Source organism: Hyla sarda, chromosome 1, assembly GCF_029499605.1.
Source record: "Hyla sarda isolate aHylSar1 chromosome 1, aHylSar1.hap1, whole genome shotgun sequence".
In the NCBI taxonomy this organism is placed as follows: domain Eukaryota; kingdom Metazoa; phylum Chordata; class Amphibia; order Anura; family Hylidae; genus Hyla; species Hyla sarda.
The window spans coordinates 551,275,890-551,296,849 of record NC_079189.1 but is presented as its reverse complement, the minus strand read 5'-3'; the positions used below and the strand labels follow the sequence as shown (position 1 = coordinate 551,296,849).

At 42.2% G+C, this 20,960-nt stretch overlaps 1 protein-coding gene across 1 annotated transcript; it reads right to left on the bottom strand.

Annotated features, from left to right (window-relative positions):
* Window positions 1-3,605: 3,605 nt before the first annotated feature.
* On the bottom strand, window positions 3,606-4,436 carry LOC130274567 (proteinase-activated receptor 1-like). Its single transcript, XM_056523015.1, has one exon. The coding sequence runs from the start codon at window positions 4,419-4,421 to the stop codon at window positions 3,606-3,608; it is 816 nt and encodes a 271-aa protein (XP_056378990.1). The 5' UTR covers window positions 4,422-4,436.
* Between the last annotated feature and the right edge of the window lie 16,524 nt (window positions 4,437-20,960).

Sequence of the window (20,960 nt, the reverse complement as noted above, 5' to 3'; positions counted from 1 at the left end):
TAAAGTCTGCTCCAACTATAATACATAGACCAAAAGCTAATCATAATGCAGAGAATAAGCAGATCTCTCTGGAATGTCCTCGGTAATGTAATCCAAGGCTGTTATCTTCAGAATGTTCCTCTTTTTTTTTTTTATATAGATAGTGACCCCCCCCCTCAAAGAACCGCTATTCCTGGGGTACACAGCTCATAAAAGCACAGTTTAAAAAAGTTGGTACAGGTTGTAGAGCCTCTACTACCATGATTGGATTCATGCAAGCTGACCTGGGATACAGTTTAAGGGTATGGTCCCACTTAGTGTATACACATCGTATCTCACACTGTGCAAAATCCGCTGCGCAGCGGGAAGTGCGCCATATATTTTCCTGTGAGCTGAGACACAAACTGCTACCCGGCGGTGAGCAGAGACACAGACCCTGCCTCTCAACTGCAATGTGCGCGCAGGGCAGGTAGCCCTGTGTGTCTGCTTATAGGAGAATAAGCAGGGTATGCGCCACTTGTAACCCTACCCTAAAGGTGCTGAGAGAGCACTGTCCTTCACCTTTAATCCTCTCATGGATGTATGGTCTTCACTGCATGGTATATCCCAGAGCACAGTCCCCAGGATAATCTTCTGAGGTGAAAGAAAACTGCAGACTAAAATTAGGTCAACAAGTAATATACAAGCAAATTACTGCACAATGCCAGTGCCGATCAACTAGATCAGGCCCAACAAAAGACAAGAGGTAAGGATATAACATTTATTATTACCACACAATCCTGTCACAAGGGCAGAAAAGTATCCCCTTTTTCTAAAACTTAACTTTAATACTTTTCTTTACAAATACATCCATAATGCAGTTAAAAACCCAGCACTAATCTGCTTTACTCGATATTTTTCATTTAACGTTGCTATTTAGCATCAGTATGCTCCGCACACTGAGGACAAGCAGGGCCCTGCAGGACAAGCAGGGCTCTGTATACTGAGGACAAGCAGGGCTCTGTGCACTGAGGACAAGCAGGGCTCTGTACGAGAGAGAGCATTTTAAAGCAGGGCCATACCTAGGACAAGCAGGGCTCTGTACACCGAGGACAAGCAGGGCTCTGTACACCGAGGACAAGCTGGGCTCTGTACACCGAGGACAAGCTGGGCCCTGTACACTGAGGACAAGCAGGGCTCCGTACACTGAGGACAAGCAGGGCTCCGTACACTGAGGACAAGCAGGCCTCCGTACACTGAGGACAAGCAGGGCTCCGTACACTGAGGACAAGCAGGGCTCCGTACACTGAGGACAAGCAGGGCTCTGCACACTGAGGACAAGCAGGGCTCTGTATACTGAGGACAAGCAGGGCTCTGTGCACTGACTTTTTTTTTTTTTTTAAATCAACAGGTGCAAGAAAGTTCAACAGATTTGTAAATGACTTATATTAAAAAATCTTTACCCTTCCAGTACTTTTTAGCAGCTGTATGATGCAGAGAAAATTCTATACTTTTTGAATTTCCTTTTTGTTTTGTCCACAGTGCTCTCTGCTGACACCTGCAGCCCGTATCAGGAACTGTCTAGAGCAGCATAGGTTTGCAATGGGGATTTTCTCCTGCTCTGGACAGTTCCTGATACCGGCATCAGGTGTCAGCAGAGAGCACTGTGGACATGACAAAAAAGAAATTCAAAAAGTATAGATTTTTCTCTGTAGCATACAGCTGCTAAAAAGTACTGGAAGGGTAAAGATTTTGTAATAGAAGTCATTTACAAATCTGTTTAACTTTGTGGCACCAGTTGATTAAAAATAAAAAAATAAAGTTTTCCACCGGAGTACCCCTTTAACATTATTCACCAATCCTACTTGAAACCACAGAGTTTGTTTTGAATGGAAAAATTTCCATCTACAAAGTATTTACAATGCAAGAGCAGGAGCTATATTCTTCTTATCCTTATCATTGATCACCCCAATTCCTTTAGAGCCCTTAATATGTTTATTTGGTATACTGGATGAGAAGCTATGGCAACAACATGAAAGAATCTTCCTAAGGGAAACATTGTTTTTAGCCAGGGAAACCATAACAATTCATTGGATGAATAAACGACTTCCTTTATTTAGAACATGGAATGGTCGGATTGATTTTGGGACTTTTAGTGATATGCCCCTGCATTATTTTCATGTGAAATTAACTTGAATAGGTAAATGCTATGACGTAACCACATCCACCAATACAGTGGCCTGTCCAGAAAGTACTATATGGCCATCACATTCAAAATGAGCGAGTAGACCAACAAATCTGCATTACATTTTGCGCTAATATTAAGCATGTCTTTGTGAAGAAATGTTAAAATGAAATATTTTTTTTCTGTTTTCAGCTTTCTAAACCAGGGGTGCATCCTATAGTCAGGTGTGTCTTGATATTTTATTACACATTTAGACAATCCATGTAATAAAATCAAACATTTAAAAAGTATTACACATGAAAAAAACAATGAACATTTATGAAATCCATATGTCTCTCATTGGATTAATATTGCTTGATTAACTGCCAAAATGTAAAGAAACAAATGGCATAATCGACAATATAAAAAAAAAAAAACAACAACAACCAGTAAACAATTCACAAGACAGCTCTATAGCATACCATGACCAATACTCATCTCAACATATAAATATAAATACAGTGGAATATCCCAATAGCGGACACTCATGTGGGAAAAAAAAACTGCCCGCTATTGAGAGATGTCCCCTATTGGGAAAAAAGGCACAGAGGACGTCCGAAGAATGTCAAACCTGCTGAGAGCCCCTGCACCTGAGCCTGCTGGCCAAGTAAGAAGAACAACAGGGGGAGGAAGGTAGGGGAAAAAGTATGTGGCACAATGGGTAAGGGGTGAGGATTTAGCACAGGGGGAATAAAGTGGCACAGGAGGATAAAGGGCAATGAACTGACACAGGGAGGATGAAATGGTACAGGTGGGATCATGGGGGGGGGGGGGGTCGAATGATGTGGCCGGCGGATGTACTAAAGCAGGATACTGTTTTAACAGCGGTCTTCTGCTTCTGTGCTGGGGCTGCTGCAGGGGGGTGTAGCGGGGTCAGGGCCAGGCCCCTTACTGGCTGTACTCCCCTGACGGCAGCCCTGTGTACAAGGTAGGGCTGGCACATAAGCCTGGTTGTCCTCTATTGGGTGTGTTTTGTCCCCTGTTGGGAGTGATATGTCCCCTATTGGGAGTGTTTTGTGCCTATTAGGTGTTTCCGCATCCACTATTGGGAGTGTCCCCTATTTGGAGGGTGCAAATACATTAAGTCTTATGGGAATAAAAAAATGTCCGCTATTTGGAGGTGTCTGCTAAGGAGATTTTACAGTATTTCATAAATCTGGATCCTCAATGTGCACAGAAGAAGCAGGACATTTGTCGTAATTTGTCATTGTTCATTATCGGGGAAATTTATCAAAACCTGTGCAGAGGAAAAGTTGCCTAGTTGCCCATAGAAACCAATCAGATCCCTTCTTATATTTTTGACAAGGCCTCTGCAAAATGAAAGAAGCTATCTGATTGCTATGGGCAACAAGGCAACTTTTCCTCTGCACAGGTTTAGATAAATGTTCCCCTATGTACTTTTATGTACTTTTTTTTCCCTTTCTCAACCACTATTTATTTTGCAGCACAGTAAACTGTGTAGGTACCTCTGGCACTTTGAGGATCCAAAGTAATAGATAAGGGGATCAAGGCAGCAACTAATGCTGCTGATACAGGCACAAAATACAAAAGCAAAGTACGAAGAATCACTGTTCTCTTTTAAATAACCCAGGAAGTGAATTAAAAAGATAATATTGGTTGGCCCAAAGCACAGTACAAATACACATAGCACAATCACAGTTAGGACCACAGCTCTGGATCTATTAGCTGTGCTGTCAATTACTGAGGAGGTCAATTTTCTGAGTACACCAATGTAGCAGTAGGTTGTGATAAATAACGGTAAGAAGAATAAGAGCGAGATATAAGATGTAAAAAAATAAAGAAGAAAACCTTGAAGATCTTTGATTGAAAGCACATCATAACAGGTTGTGATGTTTAGATCATTAATAGTATATGTTTGTCTAACTTTGAGAAGAGGCACAGTGCTGAATATGGATAAAATCCAAATAAATATACAGGCCACCCAAGATCGTGTTGTCGTCCGCCAGTACAGAGCATGTATTGGGTAGACCACAGCCAGGTATCTGTCCACACTGATGCTGGTTATGAGCAGGATGGAGCAGTACGTGTTACAGTAAAGTGTTGCAGTGACAAGACGACACATCCCTTCTCCAACAAGCCAGTTATTCCCGGAGAATCGATATATAATGATGAAAGGGAGCAAAATAACAAAGAGCACATCGGCAGTGGCCAGGTTCAACATATAAACCACCGCTGGTTTCCTAACTTTTATCTTGAAGAGAAATATGATGATTGCCATTACATTTAAAGGGAGTGCCACACAGATTACCAGGGTGTACACCGAGGGTACAAGCCTAGTCATCCATTGACTAGTGAGATAGTATTTTGTTAGGTGGTTTATGTTTGCTAAACTTTTATTTTCACCCTTTTTGCCTGGAAAGAATCAAACAAGGAAATATAAAAAAAAATGTAATTAAGAAATGAAGAAAAATAATGAAAACAGAAATGAAACACTAGTTTACTTGTTAATCTATGTCTCTTAATAGAACTAGCCTGATGCCAAACCACTGGCCACTTCCTTCATAAGCCATGAGGACACTCCTGGTGGAGCAAAACATGTTGACAGGACATCTGATTTTTGTGTTTTAAATCAGCTAATATACACCAGCAGAATATACAGTGGGGAGAAAAAGTATTTGATACGCTGCCGATTTTGCAGGTTTTTCTACTTACAAAGTGTTACGCCGAGCGCTCCGGGTCCCCGTTCCTCCCCGGAGCGCTCGCCTCATCCTCGTTGCTGCAGCGCCCCGGTCAGATCCACTGACCGGGTGCGCTGCGGTACCGCCTCCAGCCGGGATGCGATTCGCTATGCGGGTGGCGCCCGCTCGCGATGCGCACCCCGGCTCCCGTACCTGACTCGCTCTCCGTCGGTCCTGTCCCGGCGCGCGCGGCCCCGCTCCCTAGGGCGCGCGCGCGCCGGGTCTCTGCGATTTAAAGGGCCAGTGCACCAATGATGGTGCCTGGTCCAATCTTCCCAATTACCTTGATTAGTTTCCACTTGTGCACTTCCTACTTATACCTCACTTCCCCTGCACTCCCTTGCCGGATCTTGTTGCCCTTGTGCCTAGTGAAAGCGTTCCCTTGTTTGTTCCTAGCCCGTGTTCCTGACCTCCTGCCGTTGCCCCTGACTACGATCCTTGCTGCCTGCCCCGACCTTCTGCTACGTCCGACCTTGCTTCTGTCTACTCCCTTGTACCGCGCCTATCTTCAGCAGCCAGAGAGGTTGAGCCGTTGCTAGTGGATACGACCTGGTCACTACCGCCGCAGCAAGACCATCCCGCTTTGCGGCGGGCTCTGGTGAAAACCAGTAGTGACTTAGAACCGGTCCACTAGCACGGTCCACGCCAATCCCTCTCTGGCACAGAGGATCCACCTCCTACCAGCCGGGATCGTGACACAAAGCATGTAGAGGTCTGTAATTTTTCTCACAGGTACTCTTCAACTGTGAGAGACATAATTTAAATAGAAAAATCCTGAAAATCACATTGTATGATTAAAAAAAAAAATGAATTTGCCTTTTATTGCATGACATAAGTATTTGATACATCAGAAAAGCATACCTTTTTGGTACAGAAACCTTTGTTTGCAATTTCCTGTAGTTCTTGACCAGGTTTGCACACACTGCAGCAAGGATTTTGGCTCATTCCTCCATACAGACCATCTCCAGATCCTTCATGTTCTGGGGCAATACAGACTTTCAGCTCCCTCCAAAGATTTTCTGTTGGGTATAGGTCTGGAGACTGGCTAGGCCACTCCAGGACCTTGAGATACTTCTCACGGAGTCACTCCTTAGTTGCCCTGGCTGTTTGTTTCAGGTTGTTGTCATGCTGGAAGACCCAACGACAACCCATCTTCAATGCTCTTACTGAGGAGGTTGTTAGCCAAGATCTTGCGTTACATGGCCCCATCTATCATCCCCTTAATATGGTGCTGTCATCCTGTTCCCTTTGCAGAAAGGCAGCCCCAAAGAATGATGTTTCCACCTCCATGATTCACGATTGGGATGATGTTCTTGGGGTTGTACTCATCCTTCTTCTTCCTCCAAACACGGTGAGTTGAGCTTAGACCAAAAAGCTCTATTTTTGTCTCATCAGACCACAAGAACTTCTCCCATTCCTCTTCTGGATCATCCAGATAATCATTGGCAAACTTCAGACGGGCCTGGACATGCGCTGGCCTGAGCAGGGCAACCTTGTGTGCGCTGCAGGATTTTAATCCATGACAGCACAGTGTGTTAATAATGGTTTTCTTGGAGACTGTGGTCCCAGTTCTGTTCAGGTCATTGACCAGGTCCTGTCATTCTGGGCTGATCTCTCCCCTTCGTCATGATCATTGAAGCCCCTCGAGGTGAGATCTTGCATGGAGCCCCAGACTGAGGGAGATTGACCGTCATCTTGAACTTCTTCCATTTTCTAATAATTGCACCAACAGCTGTTGCCTTCTCATTAAGCTGCTTGCCTATTGTCCTGTAGCCCATTCCAGCCTTGTGAAGGTCTACAATTTTATCGCTGATGTCCTTACACGGCTCTCTGGTCTTGGCCTTTGTGGAAAGGTTGGAGTCTGTTTGTTTGAGTGTGTGGACAAGTGTCTTCTATACAGGTAACAAGTTCAATCAGGTGCAGTTAATACAGTTAATGAATAGAGAACAGGAGGGATTCTTAAAGAAAAAAGAACAGGTCTGTGAGAGCCGGAATTCTTACTGGTTGGTAGGTGATCAAATACTTATGTCATGCAATAAAATTCAAGTACATTTTTTAAAAATCATACAATGTGATTTTGCGGATTCCGTTTCACAGTTGAAGAGTATCTATGATAAAAATTACTACATGCTATGTAAGTAGGAAAACCTGCAAAATCGCCAGTGTATCATATACAGTCATGGCTGTAAATGTTGGCACCCCTGAAATGTTTCAAGAAAATGAAGTATTTCTCACAGAAAAGGATTGCAGTAACACATGTTTTACTATACACATGTTTATTCCCTTTGTGTATATTGGAACAAAACCAAAAAAAGGGAAGAAGAAAAGCAAATTGGACATAATGTCACACCAAAATCCAAAAATGGGCTGGACAAAATTATTGGCACCCTTAACTTAATATTTGGTTGCACACCCTTTGGAAAAAATAACTGAAACCAGTGGCTTCCTATAACCATCAATAAGTTTCTTACACCTCTCAGCCGGAATGTAGGATCACTCTTCCTTTGCAAACTGCTCCAGGTCTCTCTTATTGGAAGGGCGCCTTTTCCCAACAGCAATTTTAGGATCTCTCCACAGGTGTTCAATGGTATTTAGATCTGGACTCATTGGTGGCCACTTCAGAACTCTCCAGCGTTTTGTTGCATCCATCTCTGGGTGCTTTTCGATGTATGTTTGGGGTCATTGTCCTGCTGGAAGACCCAAGATCGCGGACGCAAACCCAGCTTTCTGACACTGGGCTGTACAGTGCGACCCAAAATCCATTGGTAATCCTCAGATTTCATGATGCCTTGTACACATTCAAGGCACCCAGTGCCAGAGGCAGCAAGACAACCCCAAAACATCATTGAACCTCCACCATATTTCACTGTAGGTACTGTGTTCTTTTCTTTGTAGGCCTTATTCCATTTTCGTTAAAACAGTAGAATCGTGCTTTACCAAAATATCTTTCTTGGTCTCATCTGTCCACAAGACGTTTTCCCAGAAGGATTTTGGTTTACTTAAGTTCATTTTGGCAAAATGTAGTCTTGCTTTTTTATGTCTATGTGTCAGCAGTGGGGTCCTCCTGGGTCTCCTGCCATAGCGTTTCATTTCATTGAAATGTCGACCGATAGTTCGCGCTGACACTGATGCACCCTGAGCCTGCAGGACAGCTTGAATATCTTTGGAACTTGTTTGGGGCTGCTTATCCACCATCCGGACTATCCTGCGTTTACACCTTTCATCAATTTTACTCTTCAGTCCCCGCCCAGGGAGATTAGCTACAGTGCCATGGTTTGCAAACTTCTTGATAATGTTGCGCACTGTGGAAAAGGCAAATCTAGATCTCTGGAGATGGTCTTGTAACCTTGAGATTGTTGATATTTTTCCACAATTTTGGTTCTCAAGTCCTCAGAGAGTTCTCTTCTCCTCTTTCTGTTGTCCATGCTTAGTGTGGCACACACAGACACACAAGGCAAAGGCTAAGTGAACTTCTCTCCTTTTTATCTGCGTTCAGGTGTGATTTTTATATTTCCCACACTTGTTACTTGCCCCAGGTGACTTTAAAGGAGCATTCCACAATTTTGAGAGGGTGCCAATAATTTTGTCCAGCCCATTTTTGGAGTTTGGTGTGACATTATGTCCAATTTGCTTTCTTTTCTCCCTTTTTTGGTTTAGTTCCAATACACACAAAGGGAATAAACATGTGTATAGCAAAACATGTGTTACTGCAATCCTTTTCTGTGAGAAATACTTATTTTTCTAGGAAAATTTAATGGGTGCCAATATTTACGGCCATGATTTTACTTGTACACAGTAGGTAGTTTGTCTCATTAGTGATTGGTGCATATAGGTCTCTCTCCCATTATGAATTAATAAGATATGTGCATGATAACATGCTAACCATAATAGTGCATTCATACTGAGACACTGGTGTGTGTTGTGGTGTCGACACCTATGTAATTTTCATTTATATTATTATAATTAAAAGCTAAATTTTTAAGGCTGCTTTCACACTATAAAGTTTTTCCGTTTTATTGAGACGTTATAATGTTCCGTTATGAAAACCCTTAAAAACGTTTTTACCCGTCATAGCCCGTTATTAATAACGGAAGTTATTTGTGATGGGAGAAAAAACGGTACATGCACTATTTTTCTCCCATCACAAAATAACGTCTGTTATTAATAATGGGCTATGACGGGATAAAACGGATAATGTAAAAATCCCATAGACTATAATGGGATTTTGTAACGGCCGTTTTTAAAGGTTTTCATAACGGAACATTATAACTGCTCTTTAAAACGGAAGAACTTTATAGTGTGAAAGCAGCCTAAGAGGGAGGTCTCCTACATAATTTTTTATATGTGTTTGTGGACCTTTGGGAAAAATGGGGCAATATTGATTTTCATCATTTACCCCTCCCCTCACTGGGAGTATCTTTAATTTTTTGTGTGCTTTTTCCTAGCCTCTGCTCCATCACACTTAGAGATGAGTGAGCTTTCTGAAAATTTGGGTTGCCGGGCTTGCCAAACTTTTGGAAAGTGTTCACAGTACGTTGTATTTATGTTCATGATGATTGATTGCTAATAAAGTTATTTTCAATCAAAATAATATTGCAATGCCTCTGTTAATGTAATTATATCTCTACTCATAAATAATATTTAACTATATGTTAATGTATACCTGCCATGTCTATAATTATGTTAGCTAGCCACAATCATTTCATTAGTTACTCACCCTTTTCCTCCTTTCCATCGTCAAAATAAGGAAATGAATCCAGTGCATCACTCAATGAACCTATACATAAAAACATATTTAAAGGCAATTAAAACATACACACTAAAAACATTTCAGATGCCTAAACCATCAACAGCCAATAGTGGGAAAGAGCAATGGAGAAGCAGACTGTAGCTGTATCTGGATACTAGGAATTGATCTGATGAACATAAATTGATCTAATGTTATCACTCAAAATAACTTTTATGTAAATTATTTAGGATAATCTCTCTCTACCAAATACTAGGACACAGTACACTGAATCAGGGGCATAACAATAAACTACAGGGGCCCCTTAGGGAAAGTTTAGCTGGGCCCCATTTCACCAAAGGGATTTATACATGTAGCAGCAGCTGGTGGTTTGGAGTGCATGTTGAGCAAAATACACTGCTCAAAAAAAATAAGGGAAACATTTAACCCCTTAAGGACTGAGGGTTTTTCGGTTTTTGCACTTTCGTCTTTTTCCTCCTCACCTTTTAAAAATCATAACCCTTTCAATTTTGCACCTAAAAATCCATATGATCCTTATATTTTGCGCCACCAATTCTACTTTGCAGTGACATTAGTCATGTTACCCAAAAAATCTACAGCGAAACAGAAAAAAAAATCATTGTGCGACGAAATTGAAGAAGAAACGCCATTTTGTAACTTTTAGGGGCTTCCGTTTCTATGCAGTACATTTTTCAGTAAAAATGACACCTTCTCTTTATTCTGTAGGTCTATACGATTAAAATGATACCCTACCTATGTAGGTTTGATTTTGTCGTACTTCTGGAAAAAATCATAACTACATGCACAGAAATTTATACGTTTAAAATTGTCATCTTCTAACCCCTACAGCTTTTTATTTTTCTGCGTATGGGGTGCGTCGTGATCTGAAGTTTTTATCGGTACAATTTTTGTATTGATCGGACTTTTTGATCGCTTTTTATTCATCTTTTCATTATATAAAAAGCGACTAAAAATACGTTATTTTGGACTTTGGAATTTTTTTGCGCTTACGCCATTGACCGTGCGGTTTAATTAATGATATATTTTTATAGTTCGGACATTTCCGCATGCGGCGATACCACATATGTTTATATTTATTTTTATTTACATGGTGTTTTTTATGGGAAAAGGGGGGTGATTTGAACTTTTATTAAGGAAAGGGTTAAATCACATTTATTAACTTTTTTTTTTTACACATTTTTTTTTGCAGTGTTATAGCTCCCATAGGGACCTATAACACTGCACACACTGATTGCCAGCACTGTTCACTGCAAAGCCATAGCTTTGCAGTGATCAGGGTTATCGGCGGTCGATTGCTCAAGCCTGCATCTCAGGCTTGGAGCAATCAATCGCCGAGGGGACACGCCGGAGGCAGGTAAGAGGACCTCCACTTGTGTCCCAGCTGATCGGGACACCGCATTTTCACTGCAGTAGTCCCGATCAGCCCCGCTGAGCAGCCGGGCAGCTTTCACTTTCGTTTTAGATGCGGCGTTCAACTTTGAACGCCGCGTCTAAAGGGTTAATAGCTGCCGCGCACTATTAGCCCCGGGTCCCGGCTTCAGATACATGCCGGGGCCGACCCTATAAGACACGGGGTCATCACGTGACCCCGCGTTATATCGCGGGAGCTGGCCAAGGACGTAAATATACGTCCTTGGTCGTTAAGGGGTTAAATAACACAATGTAACACCAAGTCAATCACACTTCTGTGAAATCACACTGTCCACTCAGAAAGCAACACTGATTGATAATCAATTTCACATGCTGTTGTGCAAATGGAACAGACAACAGGTGGAAATTATAGGCAATTAGCAAGACACCCCCCAATAAAGGAGTGGTTCTGCAGATGGTGACCACAGTCCACCTCTCTGTTCCTATGCTTCCTGGCTGATGTTTTGGTCACTTTTGAATGCCTGCGGTGCTTTCATTCTAGTGGTAGCATGAGACGGAGTCTACAACCCACACAAGTGGTTCAGGTAGTGCAGCTCAGTCAGGATGGCACATCAATGCGAGATGTGGCAAGAAGGTTTTCTGTGTCTGTCAGCGTAGTGTCCAGAGCATGGAGGCGCTACCAGGAGACAGGCCAGTACATCAGGAGACGTGAAGGAGGCCGTAGGAGGGCAACAACCCAGCAGCAGGACCGCTACCCCCACCTTTGTGCAAGGAGGGGCAGGGGGAGCACTATCAGGGCCCTGCAAAATGACCTCCAGCAGGCTACAAATGTGCATGTGTCCAATCAAACGGTCAGAAACAGACTCCATGAGAGTGGTATGAGGGCCCGACATCCACAGGTGGGGGTTGTGCTTACAGCCCAACACCATGCAGGATGTTTGGCATTTGCCAGAGAACACCAAGATTGGCAAATTCGCCACTGGCACCCTATGCTCTTCATAGATGAAAGTAAGTTCACACTGAGTCTGATTGACCTGAATCCGATTGAGCACATCTGGGACATCATGTCTCGCTCCATCCACCAATCCCACGTTGTACCACAGACTGTTCAGGAGTTGGCGGATGCTTTAGTCCAGGTCTGGGAGGACATCCCTCAGGAGACCATCCGCCACCTCATCAGGAGTATGCCCAGGCATTGTTGGGAGGTCATACGGGCACATGGAGGCCACACACACTACTGAGTCTCATTTTGACTTGTTTTAGGACATTACATAAAGTTGGATCAGCCTGTAGTCTGGTTTTCCACTTTGATTTTGAGTGTGACTCCATATCCAGACCTCCATGGGTTGATAAATTTTATTTCCATTGATAATTTTTGTGTGATTTTGTTGTCAGCACATTCAACTATGTAAAGACGAAAGTATTTCATATGATTAGTTCATTCAGATCTAGGATGTGTTATCTTAGTGTTCCCTTTATTTTTTTGAGCAGTGTATAAGGGGGAAACAGAGCAGAACATGATTCTGTTCAGTTGGGAGATACATTGACAAGGAAAGGCAGAATTGCCTGTGTGCTAAAAATGCAGAGGTAAGGCAGGGGTCTTGGATTCTTGTTACATTAGTAAAGCCCTGCGTGGGACTGTCTTTTTTAAAATTCCCACTCTCGCTGGATTTCTGACCAATACCGCTCACTCCCGCAAGATGTGTGTTCTACTCCTGCCTCTTCCGACAATGTGTGTGTCCAATCCCTCCACTCCCACAAACATTTTGTCACAGGTTTTAGAAATATTAACCCCCCACCCCCATGCCATTTAATTATCCCCCCCCCCATGCCCATTTATCACCCCCATTTCATCAATCCTCTGTGGCTTTTCAGAGATTTATGGGACCCGCCTGCTCCAACCTCTTTACCAACCATGCTTGCAAGTTTTTTATTGGGTCCCAAGGGACCCCAATCTGGAAGCTTTTCCATCACAGAAAATGATCTCATATTTCTCATAGAAAAGGATTGCAGTAACACATGTTTTGCTATACACATGTTTATTCCCTTTGTGTGTATTGGAGCTAAACCAAAAAAGGGAGGGGAAAAAAATTGGACATAATGTCACACCAAACTCCAAAAATGGTCTGGACAAAATTATTGGCACCCTTTTAAAATTGTGGAAAAATAAGATTGTTTCAAGCAAACCGGGTACTCCGGTGGAAAACTTTTTTTTTTTTTAAATCAACTGGTGCCAGAAAGTTAAACAGAATTGTAAATTAATTCTATTCAAAAATCTTAATCCTTCCAGTACTTATTAGCTGCTAAATACTACAGAGGAGCTCTGTGTTCCAAAAAGAAAATAATTTCCTCTGTAGTATTCAGCAGCTAATGAGTACTGTAAGGATTAAGATTTTTTAATAGAAGTAATTTACAAATCTGTTTAACTTTCTGGCACCAGTTGATAAAAAAAAAAATGTGGACAATATCAAAATCACACATGAAAGCAGATAAAAAGGAGAGAGGTTCACTTCATCTTTGCATTGTGTGTCTGTGTGTGCCACACTAAGCATGGACAACAGGAAGAGGAGAAGAGAACTGTCTGAGTACTTGAGAACCAAAATTGTAGAAAAATATCAACACTCTCAAGGTCACAAGTCCATCTCCAGAGATCTAGATTTGCCTTTGTCCACAGTGAGCAACATTATCAAGAAGTTCGCAACTCATGGCACTGTAGCTAATCTCCCTGGGCGTGGACAGAAGAGAAAAATTGATGAAAGGTGTAAACGCAGGATAGTCCGGGTGGTGGATAAGCAGCCCCAAACAAGTTCCAAAGAAATTCATGCTATCCTGAAGGCTCAGGAGGCATCAGTGTCAGCGCAAACTATTCATCGACATTTAAATGAAATGAAACGCTATCGCTATGGAGTTTTGGTGTGACATTATGTCCAATTAGCTATTTTCCTTCCCTTTTTAGTTTAGTTCCATTACACACAAAGGGAATAAACATGTGTAGAGCAAAACATGTGTTACTGCAATCCTTTTCTGTGAGAAATACTTCATTTTCTACAAAAATTTCAGGGGTGCCAAAATTTACTGCCATGACTGTAAATAAAAAACTAAAATAAAAAGCAAAAATTGGTCAGTACATCCTACACAGCTATTATAGATGTAATAAGTATACAGGTGCACGCTGCTCTGGCTAGCACTAAGATATATGTGTAATAAAACAAGTTTTACATTGCAATACTGCTATAGAGAAAAATAGAAGTTCTTAGCTTAACCATTTGGCCAAATACTGTGCAGCATTCCACAGCAGCACACTGGTAGGGCTAAGATATATGTGTAATATAACACATTTTTGTTACGTGACATCAAGAGGATATGCGCCATGGTTGTGTGTCATATCTGTGTGTCTCCCACCATCCCCTGCGGAGACTTTGCCTGGCAACTACAGATTTGTATGTTGTTTACCTATAAAGCCTTATAAGGGCAATGGGGTGTGATAATGTCATGTGACCTGCCTTAAGGATTGGAAACTTGTTTTACCTCATGCCTTGGGGGATATTAAAACTGTTAAAACTATTGTTCTTCTCTGAGAAAAAGGGACATAAGGATCATATGGTTCTGGTGTCTTCTCTGAGGAAAGGGGACATAAGGATCGCATGGTTCCAGGGGCAGACCGACAACACTCAGGGCCCCCGGACCAAAAAAGCAAGGGCCCCCTGTGATGCTCCACGGCTGGTCACACTTATGCCCCTATTCCACCCAAATCCCTCCACCACCCCTACACACAAAATAAACAAAATTTTATATATAAAGAAACACTTTAACGTAGGTAAAATAGTATTTTCCATGACCAATAATACCAGTATACAATGAGTAAATATATACCACCACACAATAACTAGATAATTCCGTCATACTGTACTAAATAAAACCACTATACACAGACTAGTATACTATACAGGATCTGTATACTATATAAGTGATTACATACAGGACCATATGGCGGTAGATATCGGCTGTACGCAGGATATACCATATAAGTAATTACAGTTACATCAAGAGACTTACAATTAAGTCTTTTCTGATCAGCGTCACCCTCTTTCCTTTTCTTCTCCGTCTGGATCAGACAACCATGTCGATCTCATCTGCAGGACAAACATGTTAGACTCTGCATTATTCCAGTGCCCTCCTCTACACAATCTTTCCATTTATAGGCCCACAAACTAATAATGCCTTCCTTGGTGTACTGCACAGTAAAAGGGCAGGTAGGTAAGTAGCCAGGTAAATAGGTACTTAGGTAGGTAGATCAGAAAGGCAGATATGTAGGTAGGTGACTAGCTAGGTACTTAGGCAGCCATGTATGAAGGCCAGGTATGTACATAGTTAGGTAGCCAGGTATGTAGTTATATAGGTAGCAAGATATTTAGGTAAAGTATGTAGGTAAGTAGTTTGTCCTCCAGGTATAAAGTTAGGTAGCCTGGTAATTAGTAAAGTATATAGCCAGCACCCCCCTCCACCCAGTGGTGGATCCGGAGTCTATCAGAGTATTTAGTGTTAGCTGACAGAAAATAAGGTGTTGCTTATGGAAGTTACAGGTAGGTAATGCCCCCAGGAGGTAGTGGTCCCTAGTAGATCATGTCCTCAGGTAGTTAATGTCCCCCAGGTAGGTAGTTATGCCCCCTGTGGGTAAATCCCCCAGATAGCTGAAATTGTTTTAAAACCTCCTATGCAGATAGTAGGTAGCCTTCTTATTAGTTTGGTAGTTTGTCCTCATATTAGCTAGGTAGGAACATAGTAGATAGCCCCTCACAGCAGAGTTCCCTCACATTAGGTGTAGGCAGCAGAGTTCCCCCACAGTAGGTGTAGGCAGCAGAGTTCCCCCACAGCAGGTGTAGGCAGAATTCCCCCACAGTAGGTGTAGGAAGCAGATTTCCTCCACAGTAGTTGTAGGCCACAGAGTTCCCCCAGATTAGGTGTAGGCTGCAGAGTTCCCTCAGTAGGTGTAGGCAGAAGGTTCCCCCCACAGTAGGTGTAGGCAGAGGGGTCCCCACAGTATGTGTAGGCAGCAGGGTCCCCCACAGTAGATGTAGGCAGCAGAGTCCCCCCCCCCCAATCCCAGGTTGAAAAAAAAATGCTCACCTGATGTCCCATGCAATGATCTTCTCCTCCGGAGCACAGCAGGGGCCCGCATCTTCCCTCCTCTAAAGTGCAGGTGCTGATGAGTGACGTCATCGGCGCCTGCACTGCGCAGCGGGGGCAGAGGTCGCGTCTCCTCTGTGTAGGCGCAGATATGGCTCTGCCTTCTCCTTTATGTGCGTGTACAGCACATACAGGAGAAGGCAGAGCTGTCTGGTGGGGACCCGGAACAAGTGTCCTGGATGCTCAGAAGCGGTGGCAGTGGTGGGCCCTTTACCCAGCAGGGCCCTCGGACAACATCCGATCGGACCGGCCGGTCAGTCTGCCCCTGTATGGATCTGGAGTCTTCTCTGAGGAAAGAGGACATAAGGATTGCATGGTTCTGGTGTCTTCTCTGAGGAAAGGGGTCATAAGGATGCATGTTTCTGGTGTCTTCTCTAAGGGAGGGGGTCATATGGATCACATGGCTCTGAATGTCTGGATCACATGATCTTGGGAAAACACAAAGCTACTCAGTCAGGGGATAAGGGCCTCATGGCAATTCTACCTTGTAATACTGCTATAGAGAGAAATAGAGGTTCTTAGTTTACCATTTGGCTAAATGGTAAATTAAGAACCTCTATTTTTATCTATAGCAGTATTGAAATGTAAAATGTGTTATATTACACATATATTTAAACGCTAGCAGTGTGCTGCTGTTATTTTCTTGTTTACAGAGAATTATGGTATAACACTACAATATGCTGGCTGCAACTACTAGGACCTGAAAAAAAGAATCAACATGTCTGAAATGAACCTTTTCTGTGTAGCCTGTGTATTGTACTAGCCAATGTAAAGAGTAGAATGCGGTACTTCAATAAGAAGATTTTGGTTTATTTACCCATCCAGCGACAACTGATAACTATTTTAGATGCTGCCCGATTTGGACAAACCCTACAATTTGCTATTCTCTCCTATTAGTTGTTATTACAGTAAATAATTGTAGACAGGCGCCCACTAATACCGAAAAGGTCTTTCCATGGCTTAAAGGAGTCTTGTTCGTCAGTCCTCTTGTATTAACTCAGCAGTAAGAAAGCAGTTTCTTACAGGACATTCAGACATTGTTTGTCCGAGGCAGGAAACTTTTAACCTACAGAGATGCACATGCAGTAAGGCAATGTCCAATGACACAGTAAGGCAAGGTTCACACTACGGAATCTCCAGATGGAAAACTTCCGTCAAGAGATTCCGAGTGCGGCCAGCGCTGACTGAATCAGTCAGCTTAAGAACCACACAGACATTGCAGTCCCCAATAGACTGCAATGTGTTCCGCGAGTATTTCCACCTGAAGAATGAGCAACACCATTCTTTAGGCGGAAATTTTAAAGCTGATTTTCCGTTCACAAATTCTGCTTCAAAATTCCGAAGTGTGAATTTGTGAATGGAAAACCCATTCACTATACTATACATTTTAGTAAGCAGAATTTCTGCCTGCAATTTCAAAGTGGAATTTCAGGCAGAAATTCTGTAGTGTGAAACCTAGCCTAACAGTTTGTATGGCATTTGTCCATCCAGTTCAGCCTATTATACTGTAGGGAAAAAAAACAACGAAGAAGCCAATTTCCTCATCTTAAAGATGTCCAGCGGTAAGAAATGTATCCCCTATCCACAGGATAGGGGATAAATGTCTGATCATGGGGAGTCCTGTACAGGGCCCTGGCTATGCTCTGCTAGAGAGAGTTTTGTACCTAGCACGTCAGCTGGTCGAAACATGGCCCCTAACATTTGTATGACTGCGACAGTAAAATGATCATTCACCAGATTAGGTTGGTTCAGTGGTTGGTCAACCATTAGCCTACCTCTAATGATTATGGCCACCTTATGAGTGAAAAGGAGTCAATGTTCTACTCACCTTGTTTATCAATACAGGAGATTGTTCTATTAAGCAGGAACAGAACTAGAACCCATTTTAGATCCATCACTTTTTCTTTCCTGCTCTTATTAAATATCTGTAAGACACCAGGCTGGCCGCAGTGAAGAACGTGCAAACTCTACCTTCTCTAAAATCATTTGCGTTGTTTTTTTTTTTTTTGTTCTTTAAATTTGTTTTATTGGCAACTGATGCAGGTAAAGATTACATTACATTGCAAAGAATTCATTTACACCAAGTCAAATTTCACAGACATGGAAACATCTATATGAAAATAAGGGTAAATTTAAAAATGCGTATGTACAGTATCTCTTTTACATAGACTGCACATTGAATCATGCAAAGGAGAGGAAAAAAAACATCAGTGGTGTGTCATCTGGAACAATATGTGAAGTGATTCTTCATAACAAACCAAGATTCAATCCAAATTTCGGGTTTGGCTCAGCTTGCTGAAACCTCGGAACTACCCAGGTTCGGCACCCGCAAACCGAGAAAAAAAAAATGAAGTCACATGGAACACATAGCATTTTGGCATTTCTCACCGCGGGGGTCCCGGCGCTGGGGACCCCCACAATCTTGTATTTGCCACCCGGGTGGGTGGCGAATACAAGATTGCAGGGGTCCCCAGCAGTAGGACCCCCACGGGGATAAGATGTCTCAGTCCCGGGGTACCCCTTTAAGGACGCAGCCTGTTTTGACCTTAAGGACACAGCCCCATTTTTTAAACTCTGACCTGTGTCACTTTATGCATGAATAACTCTCAGATGCTTTTACTTATCAGTCAGATTCCGAGAATGTTGTTTGGAGATATTTTCTACTTTAGGATAGTGTAACACCTAAAGGTGTGTAAAACACACCAAAATGTGAAACCCCAGAGAATAATAACTACAATATGTGGTTAAAAAATATATTTTATTGTATTTAATAAAAGTTATGCATACAAAATCAATCAATAAGATAATATATAACTACGTTAAAAAAAAGGGGTATTGAGGTGAGAGGTTCTGTATAAGAAGAGAGATAAATAGATATTGTATAAATATATAGCACAGGCTCACATGACTCATAAAGTGCTATTGCTGCAAAGTGCAAATGAAAACAGATAATAAAAGTGCAACAACAAGTGCCAGGATAATACATAAACAATATACACTCATGTGATAAGTGGACAAAATATTATCAAATGCATATAAATAGAAAGAAGGTGACCGTGAAAATAGCAGCAGATACAAATAGCAGTACAAATAGCAGTACAAATAGCAGGCTCGTGCAAAGAAAGCAGGACTCACCCCAGCCTCACACCACAACTCTGACGTGTTTCACCAGGAGCGGCTTTATCCAGGAGTATACGTTAGGATAGTGGTAAATTATAGTCGATACTTGCATCATTTCTTTGTGAAAATTTTTTCTAAATTTGAAATTCTCTGCTTAAAAGGAAAATGATCATTCCAAATGAATGAGACATTGATTCACATATACAATATGTCTACTTTATGTTGGTATAATAAAATAGACATGTTTTTACTTTTTAAACACATTAGAGGGCTTCAATGTTTTGCAGCAATTTTCTAATTTCTTTACGAAAATTTCAGAATCTGAATTTCTCAGGAACCAGTTCAGTTTGAAGTCAATTTAGGGCATTCATGTTAGAAATCCCCCTTAAATTACCCCATTATTAAAACTGTACCCCTAAAAAGTATTTAAAATGACATTCAGAAAGTTTGTTAACCCTTTAGGTGTTTCACAGGAATAGCAGAAAAGTGCAGGTGAAAAGTCAAAATCTTCATTTTTTTTTACACTGACATGTTGTAGCCCCAAGTTTTTCATTTTTACAAGGTGTAAAAAAGAAAAAAAAAACTCAAGATTTGTAACCCAATATCTCCCGAGTATGGATATACCCCATATGTGGACATAAAGTGCTCTGCAGGCGCACAACATGGTTTAGGAGGGAAGGAGTGTCATTGGGCTTTTGGAGAGAGAACTTAGCTGGAATAGTTTTCAGGGGCCATGACGCATTTAAAAAGCACTAATGGTTTCCAAACAGTGGAAACCCCCCACATGTGACTCCATTTTGGAAATTACACCTCTCAAGAAATGTAATAAGGGGGGCAGTGAGCATTTACACGCTACAGGAGTTTGACACAACTGTGGAACAGTGGTCCATGAAAATTAAACTTTTTACACTAAAATGCTGTTGTGACCGCAATTTTTCATTTTCACAAGTGGTAAAAGGAGAAAAAGCCACCCAAAATGTTACACATTTTCTTTTGAGTATAAAAGTACCCCATATGTGGACATAAAGTGCTATGCGGGCGCACTGCAAAGCTCAGAAGGGAGGAAGCGCCATTTGGCTTTTGGAGAGAGTATTTGCAGAAATAGTTTTTGGGGCCATGTCACATTTACAAAACCCCCCATGGTGCCAGAACAGCAGACTTACTTAGAGGACGAGTCCTCATCTCAGCTTTATTGATGGGGTCTATCCAGTGGGCCTAGCCAAAAAAGCATCTGGGTGCTGGGCCACAAACTGTTGGGCAGACAAGTTTCTTTGAGCCACCATCAAATTGACAAATTCACATAGTCAAGTGAAAAAAAAAAAGTAAAGTCCATTTCAATGAGGACAATTTGGATTCCAGGGTGGCCAAGAAGCCCAGGAATCAGTGGCTCAAAATCATCCTTAACTGAGGTCCTGATGGGGTCACCTCTAACGGGTGCGGGTACAGGGAGAAATGTAAGGGAGAAAGGGTCACTTGTATGGGGGGCCTCTACAGTCATTGCCCTGTGCCGCCTCCTTCTGGGGAGGCTCATCATCACTGGATAATGATGAGGGGGAGGAGGAAGAAATTTGGGGTCTTTCTCCTCTTCCTCATTGGCGGTCTTGGTGTCAGAGGCAAGCGCATGGCGTATACC

Coding starts and splice junctions, on each gene's coding strand:
- LOC130274567 (XM_056523015.1), bottom strand. CDS start 4,421: ATGGCAATCATCATATTTCTCTTCAAGATAAAAGTTAGGAAACCAGCG.